Here is a 16,810-nt window from a genome sequence, read left to right on the forward strand (position 1 = left end):
AAATAATGTGATATAATAATATTATTGAAAATAAAATAAAACCAGTCTTTGAAAATTTACTTTTTGTCTGAAAATAAAATTAAACATTATCTCAACTGCGTTTCAAACTCCAGTCAGCAGATGGCGCTGTGGGTCTTTCAGGCAAGTCTGCCAGAGTGTGACGTGGAAGTGAACTGGACGCTTCTTTCAACAACAACAGCTAGTCTGTCGTCACTAGTTACCACAGTCACAAAGTCATAATTATGGCTAAACCCCGCCTATTTCTACAACGTCTGTTCTTAAAATCGGACTTAAAATCTAACCTTAACCGCATGCTAACCTTATGCCTAACCCTGACCTTAAATGAAGACAAAAAAGGAAATGTTTGTTTTCATGAATTTTTACGATAGCCAATGTTAGCTTTGTGGCTGTGGTAACAAGTGACAACCCAGTCATGTTATTTTATAGTTCAATGACAATGGTCAGCCACCTCGGTAGCTTGATGGCCGAAACATTGAAGATCTTTTGACGCTTTCGTGTATATTAGCCACTGTGTTTTAAACCCACTTCTGTCGTCTAGTTAGTTATCCCATTTAATTTCATATTTACGTTGTTGTTGTTATTGGTCAGCTAGCTGGCTGGTTAAGTTAGCACTAGCCTAGCTAGCTAACATCCCCGACCATGAGCTCACTAAGCTACTCTCCTCCTGCTAAAGAAGAGGAGGTCTGCTGGACGGAGAAAGAGGGTCTGTGGCTGAACGTTGTCGTGAAAGAGGAGAAGGAAGAGGAGGATGTCACAGCAAAGAAAGAAGGGGAGGAAGTTACAGTGAAGGAAGAGGAGGAAGTTACAGTGAAGGAAGAGGAGGAAGTTACAGTGAAGGAAGAGGAGGAAGTTACAGTGAAGGAAGATGAGGCTGTTACAGTGAAGGAAGAGGAGGATACCGTTCTTGGAGTGAAGGAGGAGGGAGAGATAACTGTCATATTGGAAGAAGAGGAGGAGATTGGAGATCTGATTAACACCAGTAAGTCCTGTCTTAAAAACAGAAGCACAACACTGCAGTTGTTGAACTAAAGGACAAGGTCGTGGGGGTAACGGAGTCACACTCCCACTATCAAATAAAATAAAATCAAGCTTTATTTATACAGCACATTTCAGACAAGCTAAAAAGGTGTGTTTTTAAGAGCTATTTTAAAAATGTCCACAGTTTCGGCCCCCCTCAGGTTCTCTGGCTATTCCAGAGGCTGGGGGCATAGTAACTAAAGGCTGCCTCTCCATGCCCCAGAGGCTGGGGGCATAGTAACTAAAGGCTGCCTCTCCATGCCCCAGAGGCTGGGGGCATAGTAACTAAAGGCTGCCTCTCCATGCCCCAGAGGCTGGGGGCATAGTAACTAAAGGCTGCCTCTCCATGCCCCAGAGGCTGGGGGCATAGTAACTAAAGGCTGCCTCTCCATCCCCCAGAGGCTGGGGGCATAGTAACTAAAGGCTGCCTCTCCATGCCCCAGAGGCTGGGGGCATAGTAGCTAAAGGCTGCCTCTCCATGCCCCAGAGGCTGGGGGCATAGTAACTAAAGGCTGCCTCTCCATGCCCCAGAGGCTGGGGGCATAGTAACTAAAGGCTGCCTCTCCATGCCCCAGAGGCTGGGGGCATAGTAACTAAAGGCTGCCTCTCCATGCCCCAGAGGCTGGGGGCATAGTAACTAAAGGCTGCCTCTCCATGCCCCAGAGGCTGGGGGCATAGTAACTAAAGGCTGCCTCTCCATGCCCCAGAGGCTGGGGGCATAGTAACTAAAGGCTGCCTCTCCATGCCCCAGAGGCTGGGGGCATAGTAACTAAAGGCTGCCTCTCCATGCCCCAGAGGCTGGGCGGCATAGTAACTAAAGGCTGCCTCTCCATGCCCCAGAGGCTGGGGGCATAGTAACTAAAGGCTGCCTCTCCATGCCCCAGAGGCTGGGGGCATAGTAACTAAAGGCTGCCTCTCCATGCCCCAGAGGCTGGGGGCATAGTAACTAAAGGCTGCCTCTCCATGCCCCAGAGGCTGGGGGCATAGTAACTAAAGGCTGCCTCTCCATGCCCCAGAGGCTGGAGGCATAGTAACTAAAGGCTGCCTCTCCATGCCCCAGAGGCTGGGGGCATAGTAACTAAAGGCTGCCTCTCCATGCCCCAGAGGCTGGGGGCATAGTAACTAAAGGCTGCCTCTCCATGCCCCAGAGGCTGGGGGCATAGTAACTAAAGGCTGCCTCTCCATGCCCCAGAGGCTGGGGGCATAGTAACTAAAGGCTGCCTCTCCATGCCCCAGAGGCTGGGGGCATAGTAACTAAAGGCTGCCTCTCCATGCCTTAAATTGCACCACCATCTAACCCTGCACCTATACACTAAAAACCCACCAGGCCATCCCAATACTTTGGCCCTAAACGATCCTACACCAGGCCATCCCAATACTTTGGTCCTAAACGATCCTACACCAGGCCATCCCAATACTTTGGTCCTAAACTATCCCCCACCAGGCCATCCCAATATTTTGGTCCTAAACGATCCTAAACCAGGCCATCCCAATACTTTGGCCCTAAACGATCCTACACCAGGCCGTCCCAATACTTTGGCCCTAAACGATCCCCCACCAGGCCATCCCACTACTTTGGTCCTAAACGATCCCCCACCAGGCCATCCCAATACTTTGGTCCTAAACGATCCCCCACCAGGCCATCCCAATACTTTGGCCCTAAACGATCCTACACCAGGCCATCCCACTACTTTGGCCCTAAACGATCCTACACCAGGCCATCCCAATACTTTGGTCCTAAACGATCCTACACCAGGCCATCCCAATACTTTGGCCCTAAACGATCCTACACCAGGCCATCCCAATACTTTGGTCCGAAACGATCCCCCACCAGGCCATCCCACTACTTTGGTCCTAAACGATCCTACACCAGGCCATCCCAATACTTTGGCCCTAAACGATCCTACACCAGGCCATCCCAATACTTTGGCCCTAAACGATCCTACACCAGGCCATCCCAATACTTTGGTCCTAAACGATCCCCCACCAGGCCATCCCAATACTTTGGTCCTAAACGATCCTACACCAGGCCATCCCAATACTTTGGTCCTAAACGATCCTACACCAGGCCATCCCAATACTTTGGCCCTAAACGATCCTACACCAGGCCATCCCAATACTTTGGCCCTAAACGATCCTACACCAGGCCATCCCACTACTTTGGCCCTAAACGATCCCCCACCAGGCCATCCCAATACTTTGGCCCTAAACGATCCCCCACCAGGCCATCCCAATACTTTGGCCCTAAACGATCCTACACCAGGCCATCCCAATACTTTGGCCCTAAACGATCCTACACCAGGCCATCCCACTACTTTGGCCCTAAACGATCCCCCACCAGGCCATCCCAATACTTTGGCCCTAAACAATCCCCCACCAGGCCATCCCAATACTTTGGCCCTAAACGATCCCCCACCAGGCCATCGACCTGGGAGGATGGAACCCCTTCCCTTAAAACAAAAAAGAACGGCTAGAGAAGAGGGGAAGAGAGCGTCTTTCAGCGGTCCTTTTGCATTTATTGATGGAAAGAAGATCGATTGCCATGACTACAAGTGAACGTCTCAATCTGACTTGAGAGGACTGACTGACTTACACGCTGTGTTCTCAGGTATATTGCTACAATGAATTGAAGTCGATGTGGTTCTACTCTTGCTAAGTCAAATGAAAACGCTAACAGTTTGCTACATTTTCTCATGAGTAAGTCGATTGTCATTATTAGGTTCACGCTGTTTTATATCACCAGGTTCGTAAATGTTGTGAAAACGGGTTCATCATATTGATCACAACTACCTCGTTTTACAGCCTGGTCTCATAGACTAGACGTAACATAGTAAATGTAAATGTTGTGAAAACGGGTTCATCATATTGATCACAACTACCTCGTTTTACATCCTGGTCTCATAGACTAGACGTAACATAGTAAATGTAAATCCGGGACACTGAAATTATATACTTAACACTGGAATCTCCCTTAAACATTTCTGAATATATACACTACCAGTCAAAAGTTTGGCCAAGAGTGTGCAAAGCTGTCATCAAGGCAAAGGGTGGCAATTTGAAGATAATCAAATATAAAATATTTTTTGATTTGTTTAACACTTTTTTGGTTAGTACATGATTCCATATGTGTTATGTCATAGTTTTGATGTCTTCACTATTATTCTACAATGTAAAAAAATAGTATTTCTGTAGTGCTTTGATCAGTCTCTATACTTCCACATCCCATGAAAGCAAAACATTATTATTTAAAAAAACATGATTTGAAGCTTTACATCATTAACAAAAATTGTTATATGGTTTTTAGTTATAATAATAATAATAATAATAATATGCCATTTTAGCAGACGCTTTTATCCAAAGCGACTTACAGTCGTGCGTGCATACATTTTTGTGTATGGGTGGTCCCGGGGATCGAACCCACTACCTTGGCGTTACAAGCGCCGTGCTCTACCAGCTGAGCTACAGAGGACCACTTAGTTAAAGTAAGACAGACTGATGTGATTGAAATATCTATGGTACCACATCATATAACTTATATTATTACAACCAACTCATGTCTGATTTCAAATGATGAAGAGGACAGAATCAAGACAGGGATCATTTTGATCTGGATTAAATGTTCTATAGAAACTGGCCACAGGTTATTGAAGCAATAAGGCATGACAACCTGTGGATTATTGTGAATAACACACAACTAAGGGCTGATCTATTGTGCCCTATGAACTGAAAATTGACAAAATAGTTCCAATTCATAAAGCTGACACAGGCACACATCATTCTACTGAATTAGGTACTGATTAGGTGATCACATTAACCAAATCTTATTTAACGAGGAAAAGTATAAAAACCACTGCTGTGGTTATCACTATCCTCTTGCAATAGAATCAGCTGGATGACAAAAACAGTGCTAATAGTACCTCAAAAGTAATATTAATCAAAAAATAACTATTGACCATGCCACATTTTTGAGTGAGGAAAAGAAGGGTTCAATTCTGGCTTTACTGGCAGAGGGATACAGTGAGCGTCAGGTTGCTTCCATCCTTAAAATTTCAAAGACGGCGGTTCATAAGAACAAGGTCAAGCAGCAGACATTGGGGACAACAAAGCTACAGACCGGCAGAGGGCGAAAACGACACTCTACTGACCGGGATGACCGCCAACTCATTCGAATGTCACTCAAGAACCGTAGGATGACATCAAGTGACCTACAAAAATAATGGCAAACGGCAGCTGGGGTGAAGTGCACGACGAGGACGGTTCGAAACAGGCTCCTAGAAGCAGGGCTGAAGTCGTGCAAAGCTATAAAAAAGCCCTTCATCAATGAAAAGAAAAGAAAAGCCAGGCTGAGGTTTGCAAAAGACCATTAGGATTGGACCGTAGAGGACTGGAGTAAGGTAATCTTCTCTGAGTCCAATTTTCAGCTTTGCCCAACACCTGGTCGTCTAATGGTTAGACGGAGACCTGGAGAGGCCTACAAGCAACAGTGTCTTGCACCCACTGTGAAATTTGGTGGAGGATCGGTGATGATCTGGGGGTGTTTCAGCAAGGCTGGAAACGGGCTGATTTTTCTTTGTGAAGGACGCATGAATTAAGCCACGTACAATGTTGTCCTGGAAGAAAACTTGCTTCCTTTTTCTCTGACATTGTTCCCCAACTCTGAGGATTGGTTTTTCCAGCAGGACAAGGCGCCATGCCACACAGCCAGGTCAATCAAGGTGTGGATGGAGGACCACCAGATCAAGACCCTGTCATGGCCAGCCCAATCTCAAGACCTGAACCCCATTGAAAACTTCTGGAATGTGATCAAGAGGAAGATGGATGGTCACAAGCCATCAAACAAAGCCGAGCTGCTTGAATTTTTGCGCCAGGAGTGGCATAAAATCACCCAACATCAATGTGAAAGACTGGTGGAGAGCATGCCAAGACGCATGAAAGCTGTGATTGAAAATCAGGGTTATTTCACCAAATATTGATTTCTGAACTCTTCCTTAGTTAAAACATTAGTATTGTGTTGTTTAAAAATGAACATTCACTTATTTAACATTTACATTTACGTCATTTAGCAGACGCTCTTATCCAGAGCGACTTACAAATTGGTGCATTCACCCTATAGCCAGTGGGATAACCACTTTACAATTATTTTTTTTTGTGTGTGGGGGGGGGGGGGGGGGGGGTAGAATGATTACTTTATCCTATCCCAGGTATTCCTTAAAGAGGTGGGATTTCAAATGTCTCCGGAAGGTGGTGAGTGACTCCGCTGTCCTGGTGTCGTGAGGGAGCTTGTTCCATCATTGGGGTGCCAGAGCAGCGAACAGTTTTGACTGGGCTGAGCGGGAACTATGCTTCCGCAGAGGAAGGGGAGCCAGCAGGCCAGAGGTGGATGAACGCAATGCCCTCGTTTGGGTGTACGGACTGATCAGAGCCTGAAGGTACGGAGGTGTCGTTCCCCTCACAGCTCCATAGGCAAGCACCATGGTCTTGTAACAGATGCGAGCTTCAACTGGAAGCCAGTGGAGTGTGCGGAGGAGCGGGGTGACGTGAGAGAACTTGGGAAGGTTGAACACCAGACGGGCTGCGGCATTCTGGATGAGTTGTAGGGGTTTAATGGCACAGGCAGGGAGCCCAGCCAACAGCGAGTTGCAGTAGTTGTAAAGTGGTTATCCCACTGGCTATGGGGTGAATGCACCAATTTGTGAGTCGCTCTGGATGGGAGCGTCTGCTAAATGACGTAAATGTGCCCTTGAGCAAGGCACTTAACCCTAATTGCTCCTGTAAGTCGCTCTGGATAAGAGCGTCTGCTAAATGACTAAAATGTAAATGTAAATGTAATCCAGGCGGGAGATGACAAGTGTCTGGATTAGGACCTGTGCTGCTTCCTGTGTAAGGCAGGGTCGTACTCTCCGAATGTTGTAGAGCATGAACCTACAGGATCGGGTCACCGCCTTGATGTTAGCGGAGAACGACAGGGTGTTGTCCAGGGTCACGCCAAGGCTCTTCGCACTCTGGGAGGAGGACACAACGGAGTTGTCAACCGTGATGGCGAGATCATGGAACGGGCAGTCCTTCCCCGGGAGGAAGAGCAGCTCCGTCTTGCCAAGGTTCAGCTTGAGGTGGTGATCCGTCATCCATACTGCTATGTCTGCCAGACATGCAGAGATGCGATTCGCCACCTGGTTATCAGAAGGGGGAAAGGAGAAGATTAGTTGTGTATCGTCAGCGTAGCAATGATAGGAGAGGCCATGTGAGGATATGACAGAGCCAAGTGACTTGGTGTATAGCGAGAATAGGAGAGGGCCTAGAACTGAGCCCTGGGGGCAGTGTTTTTCTTTGCATTATTCGAGGTCTGACAACACTGAATCTTTTTTTGTTATTTTGACCAGTTGTCATTTTCTGCAAATAAATGCTCTAACTGACAATATTTTTATTTGGAATTTGGGAGAAATGTTGTCGGTAGTTTATAGAATAAAACAAAATTTTTAATTTCACCCAAACACATACCTATAAATTTCACCCAAACACATACCAGAGAAACTTATATATATATATATTTTTTTTATGTTCAAATGCCTCTCCTGTGAAGTAGTGACGCGCGACATATGCCTCGTTGCCCTGAAACGAGTCACATTTGGTTGAAACGTTGTCTTGAAGACAACGTTAATTTGCTTTGACTCTAGTGTTCCATTTGTACATCTGCATTTGCGGGACACAACATAAAATAAACCAAGCCGTGCATCACACAGTTCTGCTCCCAGAATTCCCTCTTTCCCTCCATCACACAGTTCTGCTCCCAGAATTCCCTCCCTCCCTCCATCACACAGTTCTGCTCCCAGAATTCCCTCCCTCCCTCCATCACACAGTTCTGCTCCCAGAATTCCCTCCCACAGCCATAAAGTCAACATTGGCTATATATTTAAAATTAATGATTTGTTTGTTTTGTTGCTTTTTGGTCAATTTAAGTTTAGGGGTAAGGTTAATAGAGTGGTAAGGGTTAGGTTTAAAATCTGTTTTTAACAAGAGAAATTGTAGAAACGAGCAGGGTTTATGACTTTTGGTTTGTAACCCTGAAAAATGTGTCTTTCAACTTGCCAAATTGAGCCCCATTTCAAATTATCACTCTTTAAGAATAACGGTTCTGTTCTATTTTATTCTGTTATCTGTTACATGTATTTCTTTCTATAAAATGTGTGTCTTTACTGTGATAAGGGCTCGAGAAATAAGATCTGCATCTTGTCTGCTAAATTAACAAAACAAGGCTATGCCATTGCACAGCCTTTCTGAAGATTGTGTTCCATTATATAATATAACCAGTTGATATTACAGTTTCAATAAATGAATCTTAAATGGCACTTGTTTTTTTATTGACTGAATATATATATGAGGCAATTTAGCAATTAGGATTCGTTATCTGTAATGGTTATGATAAATTAGGCGTTGTTGCTCACTGTTGGCATATAGATAAATGCGCAAAACAATTTCCAGCGTCGCCCTTATTCTAATTTTTTTTTTTTTTTAAATAGCTTTTCATTTCATTCGAGTACTCAACATTTTTTATGTGAGTACTCGAACAGTCAAAAAAAAGGTCAAATGCCCATCTCTAAAACGGACTATACAACTACAAGTAATGATTGAAGTTAAATGGACTGCAAGTAAATGTCTTACCTGGGATGAAATGTTTCAAATCAGATTTTAAGTCTGGACTAACAGTGAAATACTTACTTACAGACCGGACCGTTCCCAACAATGCAGAGAAAGAACATGGAGAAATAATAGCAAGGTAAATCACGTAATAATAAAAGTAATAATAGATACACAACGAGTAACGATAACTTGGCTATATAATCTGGGTAGCAGTACCGAGTCCATGTGCAGGGGTACGAGGTCATTGGGGTAGGTATGTACATATAACTAGGGATAAAGTGACAGATTATAAACAGTAGCAGCAGCGTATGTGATGAGTCGAAAAAGAAAGTGAGTGCAAAAAGGGTCAATGCAGATAGTCCAGGTAGCTATTTGGTTCACTATTTTAACAATTTAGCAGTTTTATGGCTTGGGGGTAGAAGCTGTTCAGGGTCCTTTGGGTTACAGACTGGGTGCGTCAGTACTGCTTGCCTTGCGGTAGCAGAGAGAACAGTCTATGACTAGGGTGGCTGGAGTCTTTGACAATTTTGAGGGCCTTCCTCTGACACCGCCTGGTATAGAGGTCCTGGATGACAGGAAGCTCGGCCCCAGTGATGTACTGGGCCGGACGCACTACCCTCTGTAGCGCCTTGCGGTCGGATGCCAAGCAGTTGCCATACCAGGCGGTGATGCAACCAGTCAGGATGGTCTCGATGGTGCAGTTGTATAATTTTTTGAGGATCTGAGGACCCATGCCAAATCTTTTCAGCCTACTGAGGGAGAAGAGGTACTGTTGTGCCCTTATCACAACTGTGTGGGTGTGTGTGGACCATGATAGATCCTTAGTAATGTGGACCTCTCAACCCGCTCCGGCCGGGATGTCCTTGTCCCATCGCGCTCTATCGACCCCTTGTAGCGGGCCGGCGCATGCACGCTGACTCGTGTCGCCAGTTGTACAGTGTTTCCTCCGACACATTGGTGCAGCTGGCTTCCGGATTAAGCAAGCAGTGTGTCAAGAAGGAGTGCGGCTTGGCAGGGTCGTGTTTCGGAGGACACATGGCTCTCGACCTTCGCCTCTCCCGAGTCCGTACGGGAGTTGCAGCGATGGGACAAGACTGTAACGGGAGTAATAATGTAATTGGATGTCACGAAATTGGGGAGGAAGAAGGGTTACAAAAACAAACAACTACAAAAACATTTGGAGATTGTGAGGCCCATTTTTTGTTAAGGTGATGCATATCTGTATTCCTAGTCATGTGAAATCCATAGCTTAGGGCCTAATTTATTTATTTCAATTGACTGATTTTCTCATATGAACAGTAACTCAGTCAAATCTTTAAAATAGTTGCATGTTGCGTTTATATTTTTGTTCAGTATACTTAATGGAAAATAAACCTGGTAAACATCTCGCAGCCCTCACAAAACGAATACACACCTAACCAGTTATAATTTCATAAGATAAAAATACAAATGCGTTAGAAACAAAGCGGTTAACAACAATAACAATTTTTTTTGCTTTTATGAAAATCTATATAAATCAGAATTAAACAACAGTTGGACTGATCCTTCTTATACTCAAAAACCCTTAAGCAATTATCAGCAGACAAAAACATTATCAATATAAATAGAGATCACGCAAAAATAAATATTAGACACTGTTAACACATTCGCAAAGAGAAAAGCACCAGGAATGGACAGTTTAGAATAAGAATAGAATAGAATTCTAGAATTCATAGAATTCTATTTAACATTTTTGAACAAAGTTGCCCCCCTATTTAAACAGATGACAACACGTCACTCAACTCAGTACTTCCTGGTTCCAAGTCAATACTTCCTAGTTCCAAGTCAGTACTTCCTAGTTTCAAGTCAGTACTTCCTAGTTCCATGTATCAAACTGTTATTTCAGTTATATCGGGAAAATCTGGAGAGTTACAGGTTTAATAAATTGTGACAATAAAATAACAACAAAGCTCATAAATAATAGAATGGCGAAAGTCTTACCACTCTTGATACATATCAACCAAACAGAGTTTATAATTTTAAAAAAGACACTTACAAACAAATACAAGAACATGTTTCAGTTTAATACAATACGCTAAAAAACTAAATATAGATGTATCAATAATGGCTGTTGATCCCAAAAAGGCTTTCGACCGTCTTGAAAGGCCTTTTCTATTCAAAACGTTGGGTAGCTTTCAACTTTCTAGCTGAAATAATACATTTTATAAAAAATATTCTATAAATGTCCTGAAGCAAAAAATATACGCAAATAATACATTATCTGGTTAAATAGCTTTAGAAAGGGGCACAAGACAGGGATGTCCTCTCTCCCCTCTCCTGTTTGAACTGGCAATTGAACCGCTTGCAGAAAGAATTAGACAGGACCCCAAACGTAACAGGTATCAGTATTGGTAAACATGAATATAAACTAAACTTATTTGCTGACGATTTCCTGATATACCTGACCAATATTGAAAACTCAATGCCCCACTTGCTAAAAATATTTTCAGAATGGCAATAATAACTAATGAGCTACAGCAGTCCTTTAAGAGGACCACAAAAATATTAAATACTTAGGATGCTTAGTAAATGACAACAAACAACAAATAAATAAAGATAACTTTATTCCATTACTCAACAATATGAAAGCAGATCTAATTCAATTGAACAATATTCCATAAATCTTACAGGTGGAATAAACCTCTTCAGAATGGCATGGCTCCCAAAGTTTGTATATTTATTCTCTGTAATACCCCATATACCAATTACCCCACCGAAGACATTCTTTTAAAAAAGTATACTCGGGCATAACAGACTTTATATGGGCAAATAAAAGTCATAGAATTAAAAAGGGAAAGTTTTACATCTTCCTCAGTCTGAGGGGGGTTTTAACCTCCCAGACTTGGAATTGGATCAACTCACCACCCAAGGCTAGTTTATTTTCAAAAGATCAAGCTAAGAACTTTAACAACCTTTAATAGTTAAGAACACTATAACAATATGGAAGAAAATGAAAGAAAATGAAACGTATTCTACAATAAATAATATCACTCCCTAAAAACACACCCCTAAGGAACAATCCTTGGGAGGCTTTTTAGAATTTACTGATACATTTGGTCCACATGGAAAACTAAAGGCATAGAAAACCGTAAATGACTTGGTAATAGGAAATACATTTATTTCCATGACAGAATTAAAAAGCAACTTTGGACTGACCAATGTAGATATTTTCAAATACATGCAACATTAAAGGTTTGATATCAGGAAAATGTCGATTTGAAATATTTTGGACATCGGAGCAGTCTTGAGGAAATCCTATTTGAGTCGGAAAAGGATATTCCTATGATAGGTAAGATATAGACAAAACCTTGCAGAAAGCCTTATGAGGGACTTTTCTTTTAACCTTTTATTTAAACAGGGAGTCACCATTGAGACCAGGGTCTCTTTCACAAGGGAGCCCTGCACATAACATTTACAAGACCAAATCAAATCAAAAACAGACTACAATACCAGCACAACCTATCACCATCCAGAACAACAGCCACTTCCTCAGCAACTAGTTTCCCTATCAATATTTTAATTGTCCGTGTATTTTGCAATTGGTTCCAGCAAGTCTGGATTAAACGTCATAAGAAGACTGTTTTTATCATATGGAGATTTCATTTAGGTCTCTCTGTTTAACCAAATACTCTGTTTGTCTTTGGCAGGAGAGAGACCAGACTCTGACAGTGGAAAGGGTCCATCAGGGGAACAAGACCTAGAGACGCCCAAACCAGCGAGACCACACTCCTGCTCCCAGTGTAACAAGAGTTTTAAGTGGTTATGTAAGCTGAAAAAGCATGAGAAAATACACACAGGAGAGAAGCCTTTCCAATGCTCCCAGTGTGGAAAGAGTTTTACCCAGTTAGGGACCCTGAAAAGGCATGAGAGAATACACACAGGAGAGAAGCCTTTCCAATGTTCCCAGTGTGGAAAGGGTTTTACACGGTTAGGGAACCTGAAAAAGCATGAGAGAACACACACAGGAGAAAACCCCTTACAATGCTCCCAGTGTGGAAAGGGTTTTACCAAGTTAGGGAACCTGAAGGAGCATGAAAGGACACACACAGGGGAGAACTCTTACTTTTGCTCGCTGTGTGGAAAGGATTTTACCAAGTTAGGGAGCCTAAAAGTACATAAAAGAATACACACAGGAGAGAAACCTTTCCAATGTTCCCAGTGTGGAAAGGGTTTTACAAGGTTAGGGCATCTGAAGGAACATAAAAGAATACACACAGGAGAGAAACCTTTCCAATGCTCCCATTGTGGAAAAGGTTTTGCCCTGTTAGGGAACCTGAATATGCATGAAAAAACACACAGAGGAGAGAAGCCTTTCCAATGCTCCCAGTGTGGAAAGAGCTTTACACAGTTAGGGAACCTGAAGGAGCATGAAAGGACACACACAGGGGAGACATCTTACCATTGCTGTCTGTGTGGAAAGGATTTTACACGGTTAGGGAACCTGAAAAGGCATGAGAGAATACACACAGTATTTCCAATGCGCCCAGTCAGGAACAGGAGTTGGAACCGGTTCAGGGAACAGAACCTAAAACCAGAAAATAACAAAACATTTGAGGAACAGAACCGGTAACGAAAGTGATCTCTACTGTTCTGGAACAGAACCGTTATTTTAAAAGCTTGGGAACAGGTTAATAATGTTATTTTTAAAGTAATTGCCTAGTGAAAATCTCCCTTTTATAAGTTAATATTCTGTTGTCATGACTTGCCCTCATGGGCTGAGGATCAAAGATGCCGGCTAGGCAAAGGTTTGAACACCCCCTTTCCTGGGGGCCAGTTTTATGACCGGTCGTAAATTCCTTGCAGAAACTTTCTTTTCCATGCCATGCAGTATTGGGAGAGGGAATTTCCATGTGAGACACAGGAAGTCTTCCCACCAAGACTCCAACATCCAAAAGTGGATAATTAAACAATATTCCTACTTAAAATAATGTGGGTAATGGTCGGTGGGGACTTAAAGAACAATCATGTCAAATTCGTTACTATGTTGTGATGTCATTAAAGATGGTGAAACAACATAACTACACTTCACAGTTATGAGGTTTGCATCTAATTGTTGTATAAAACAAATTATTAAGTATAATAATACTTTAGTGAAGATAACAATGTGATTTTATCATTAGATGAGATGATTGTTTTCCAAATAGATTTGTTCCCAGTCAGTGGCCACGCCCAGATGAGCACAAACATGATGGAACGCACCTTTTACCCCGAGTGCATAAAAAAATTAACATTAGACCAGCAGACGTGACGCGTGAGCTAAACGATACAAAATGGTTTAAAACTACAACTCCATTACCAAAGGAAGACCAAGCATACTACGGTATAAACCGTCTGTTGCAAACGGTTGAATTTCTACCAGACCAGGAAGCGTGAAGCTGAAGCTACACGTTACAAAATGGTTAAGACCAGAAAGACCAGGAAACGTGAGTCGTTAATCCACACGTTTGAAATGGAGAAACTCTGAAACTCTCAACCTCTACACGAGGTGAAGAAGGTGACAATGCACTAGACCTTATCATCTCGGTCTGCAGAGAGAACTTTCACTAAAAGACACGAGTTGGGAAGGACAATCCCTCTCAGACAACCGCTGGTACATCTGAAGTAACCATTCTAACCACCACTACGACCAGAAACTCTACCAAGGACATTTGGATCTCTGGTGGGCAAACCAGAGTCATCAACTCAACTATCGAGGACAGCTACACGTAAATACATGTTGCATTTCTAATACAAATTAGCTTTTAGTGGGGGTTTTAAGCGTTTGTATTTCCGTGTAGCGTAGTTTCCATAGTAACCACGATAGTTTGAATCTCTGTCTCTCCCCCTTCCACTCTGACCCTCCTCCTACCCAAGCATTCATGCTATTGTTAGTCCAGTCCACCAGGGACCTGTTTTCATTGTATTACGTTAGTAATCAACAACCTGTGTGTGTTTGTATTTTGTTGTTATTTAGTTAGTTATATATAATAATTAAGCCAATTTGTGTATTGCTGATTCATCAATAAGGTTAGGGTTCTTGCAGGTTCAAGGTTTATGCGAAGTTCAGAATGAGACTGACAAGAGGTAATTATTTAATAAGTGACTTATCGATATATATATAACATATATCTTCTAAGAGTTTAATTCGGGAGATGGTAACTCGTTAAACAACTTCTTCCGTGGTGCCCCAAATTCCTAATGAGTTTTCTGAATATAAATAAAATGTGGAACGCCATTAGTGAACGTTCATTATATACATACATCTATGTATCGTTACATGTAGGAGGAGCATTATAGAGCTAGATGCTTATTTTGATACTATCTGTTTGTTTGACTGAATTAATAAGAAATTGGCTTAACCTTTTCACACGTACCAACAAACAGGTGTGATCATTCTACAGTGGTCCCTGCAGCGTACGCTCAAACCGGTGTGATTGGAACGCTTATTTAGAACGTCCAGTTTCGATTGACGCAACAGTCATAATTTGAGCTAGCCACACTGTTTTTTTCACAGAAACATTTCGTACAAACACAGTCCTTACAAAGTTATGTCCTGAATGTGACCTGTTTATTTTTTTTTGGATGCAAATGTTCAGACATTCACAGAAATAGCGACAGCATAACACAATCATCCAAACCGGAAAGTGTAGGCTACATTAGTCCTAGCGCTAACTGAGGAAAGATTGACGTAACGCAAGCGGTCATATTTAAATAACTCTCAGCTGACAGAAATCGCAATATGAATGAGCTAATAGCAATTACTATTTATAATTCATCACATCACGGGTGAGCTCAACATTGATCAAAATAATTGAGTAAAACACTTTCTAGAAATCGAAAGTAATCCGATTTAATAAGAGAAGACAAGATGATGAGTTTGGTCTGTTTGCAGTATGCATGTTGAAGGGGGTGTGTCGTCTACGATCATTCACTTCCCTTCATTCACTTCCGGAAGTTTACCCGAAAGACGAGTGAACCATTCCTTCACCTCATTATAACATCTTTGGTCTGACAGACGTTTACGTGACACCCAGAATGTATTGTATAATGTCAACAAACATGGCGCCACACATAGCTGGCAAATAGCTTAGCATTAGCTCATTATAATCAGTACAACCTTCCAAAAAAACTATTTTACACATATCATAGGTGTCCATTGCAATCTATGCAATAATCGGAATGGAGCTAATGCGAGCGCCAGCCAGAAAATGTGCCAGTTTGTGCAAGAATGTCTCAAATGTGTGCGGGAAAAAAATGGGGAAGGGCTCTCCTCGAAGAGGGAAGTTTGTCCGGCTCAGTAAAGCATCAAACATAAATCGTCTGCGAAACTGAAATGTGCTTCTTCTATGTGAATTAGAGGAGGCTGGAACACGCCTCAATTCAAACTGCTGTTTAGAAAATACAACTTGTTAGAAAATGATTTGAAATTGACAAGTTGAAACAATGAATCCTATAGATAATTAGCAGGCAGCGCGTGTTAACTGTCCTGTTGCGTAACAATCACATTCTGGAACAGTGAGTGCATTCTGACATCACCTGGGGCGACCGTTAGAGTTATTTGGAACTCGCGTGTGAAAAGGTTCAATGCAATTCTGTAGCAGAAGTTATGTTTTTTTTTTTTATAAGTTTATTCTCACTCATTAAAAATCTTCACTAATCAATCAACGGTTACTTGTCTTTGTAGGTCTTAATCCATTTACATTGTTTTTTAGTCATTTAGCAGACGCTCTTATGGTGAGTGGATACATTTTCATACTGTAAAGTTTCATGGAAATACGAAATAAAACAATTCCATAAACTTCCCGGGGTCAGTAGCTTCAGCTCAACATCACACACACACACACACACACACACACACACACACACACACACACACACACACACACACACACCCCAACTGACACTCACAAGTGCCTGATTGACTGTTCTCTGATAAGCTGCCCAGTAATTGGTTGAGAGAATGCCAAGAGTGTGCAAAGCTGTCATCAAGGCAAAGGGTGGCTACTTTGAAGAATCTCAAATATAAACTATATTTTGATTTGTTTAACACTTTTTTTTTGTTGGTTACTACATGATTCCATAAGTGTTATTTCATAGTTTTGATGTCTTCACTATT

The 16,810-nt window shown here is 42.3% G+C and overlaps 1 protein-coding gene across 1 annotated transcript; it reads left to right on the top strand.

The window, feature by feature from the left end:
* The first annotated feature begins 477 nt into the window (after positions 1–477).
* Positions 478–16,492, top strand: LOC311124846 (uncharacterized protein). The gene is made up of 2 exons (XM_084198949.1): positions 478–1,000; positions 12,363–16,492. Exons 1-2 carry the CDS (start codon positions 661–663, stop codon positions 13,283–13,285), a joined length of 1,263 nt encoding a protein of 420 aa, XP_084055075.1. The 5' UTR covers positions 478–660; the 3' UTR covers positions 13,286–16,492.
* The last annotated feature ends 318 nt before the right edge of the window (positions 16,493–16,810 follow it).

Source organism: Coregonus lavaretus (assembly GCF_964263955.1).
Source record: "Coregonus lavaretus genome assembly, contig: HAP1_SCAFFOLD_106, whole genome shotgun sequence".
Lineage (NCBI taxonomy): Eukaryota > Metazoa > Chordata > Actinopteri > Salmoniformes > Salmonidae > Coregonus > Coregonus lavaretus.

Bases quoted from the DNA above. Each gene is read 5' to 3' on its own strand.
- LOC311124846 (XM_084198949.1), top strand. From the start codon at position 661: ATGAGCTCACTAAGCTACTCTCCTCCTGCTAAAGAAGAGGAGGTCTGC. The intron at 1,001-12,362 runs GTAAGTCCTGTC...TGTCTTTGGCAG, and splicing joins TGGAGATCTGATTAACACCA to GAGAGAGACCAGACTCTGAC.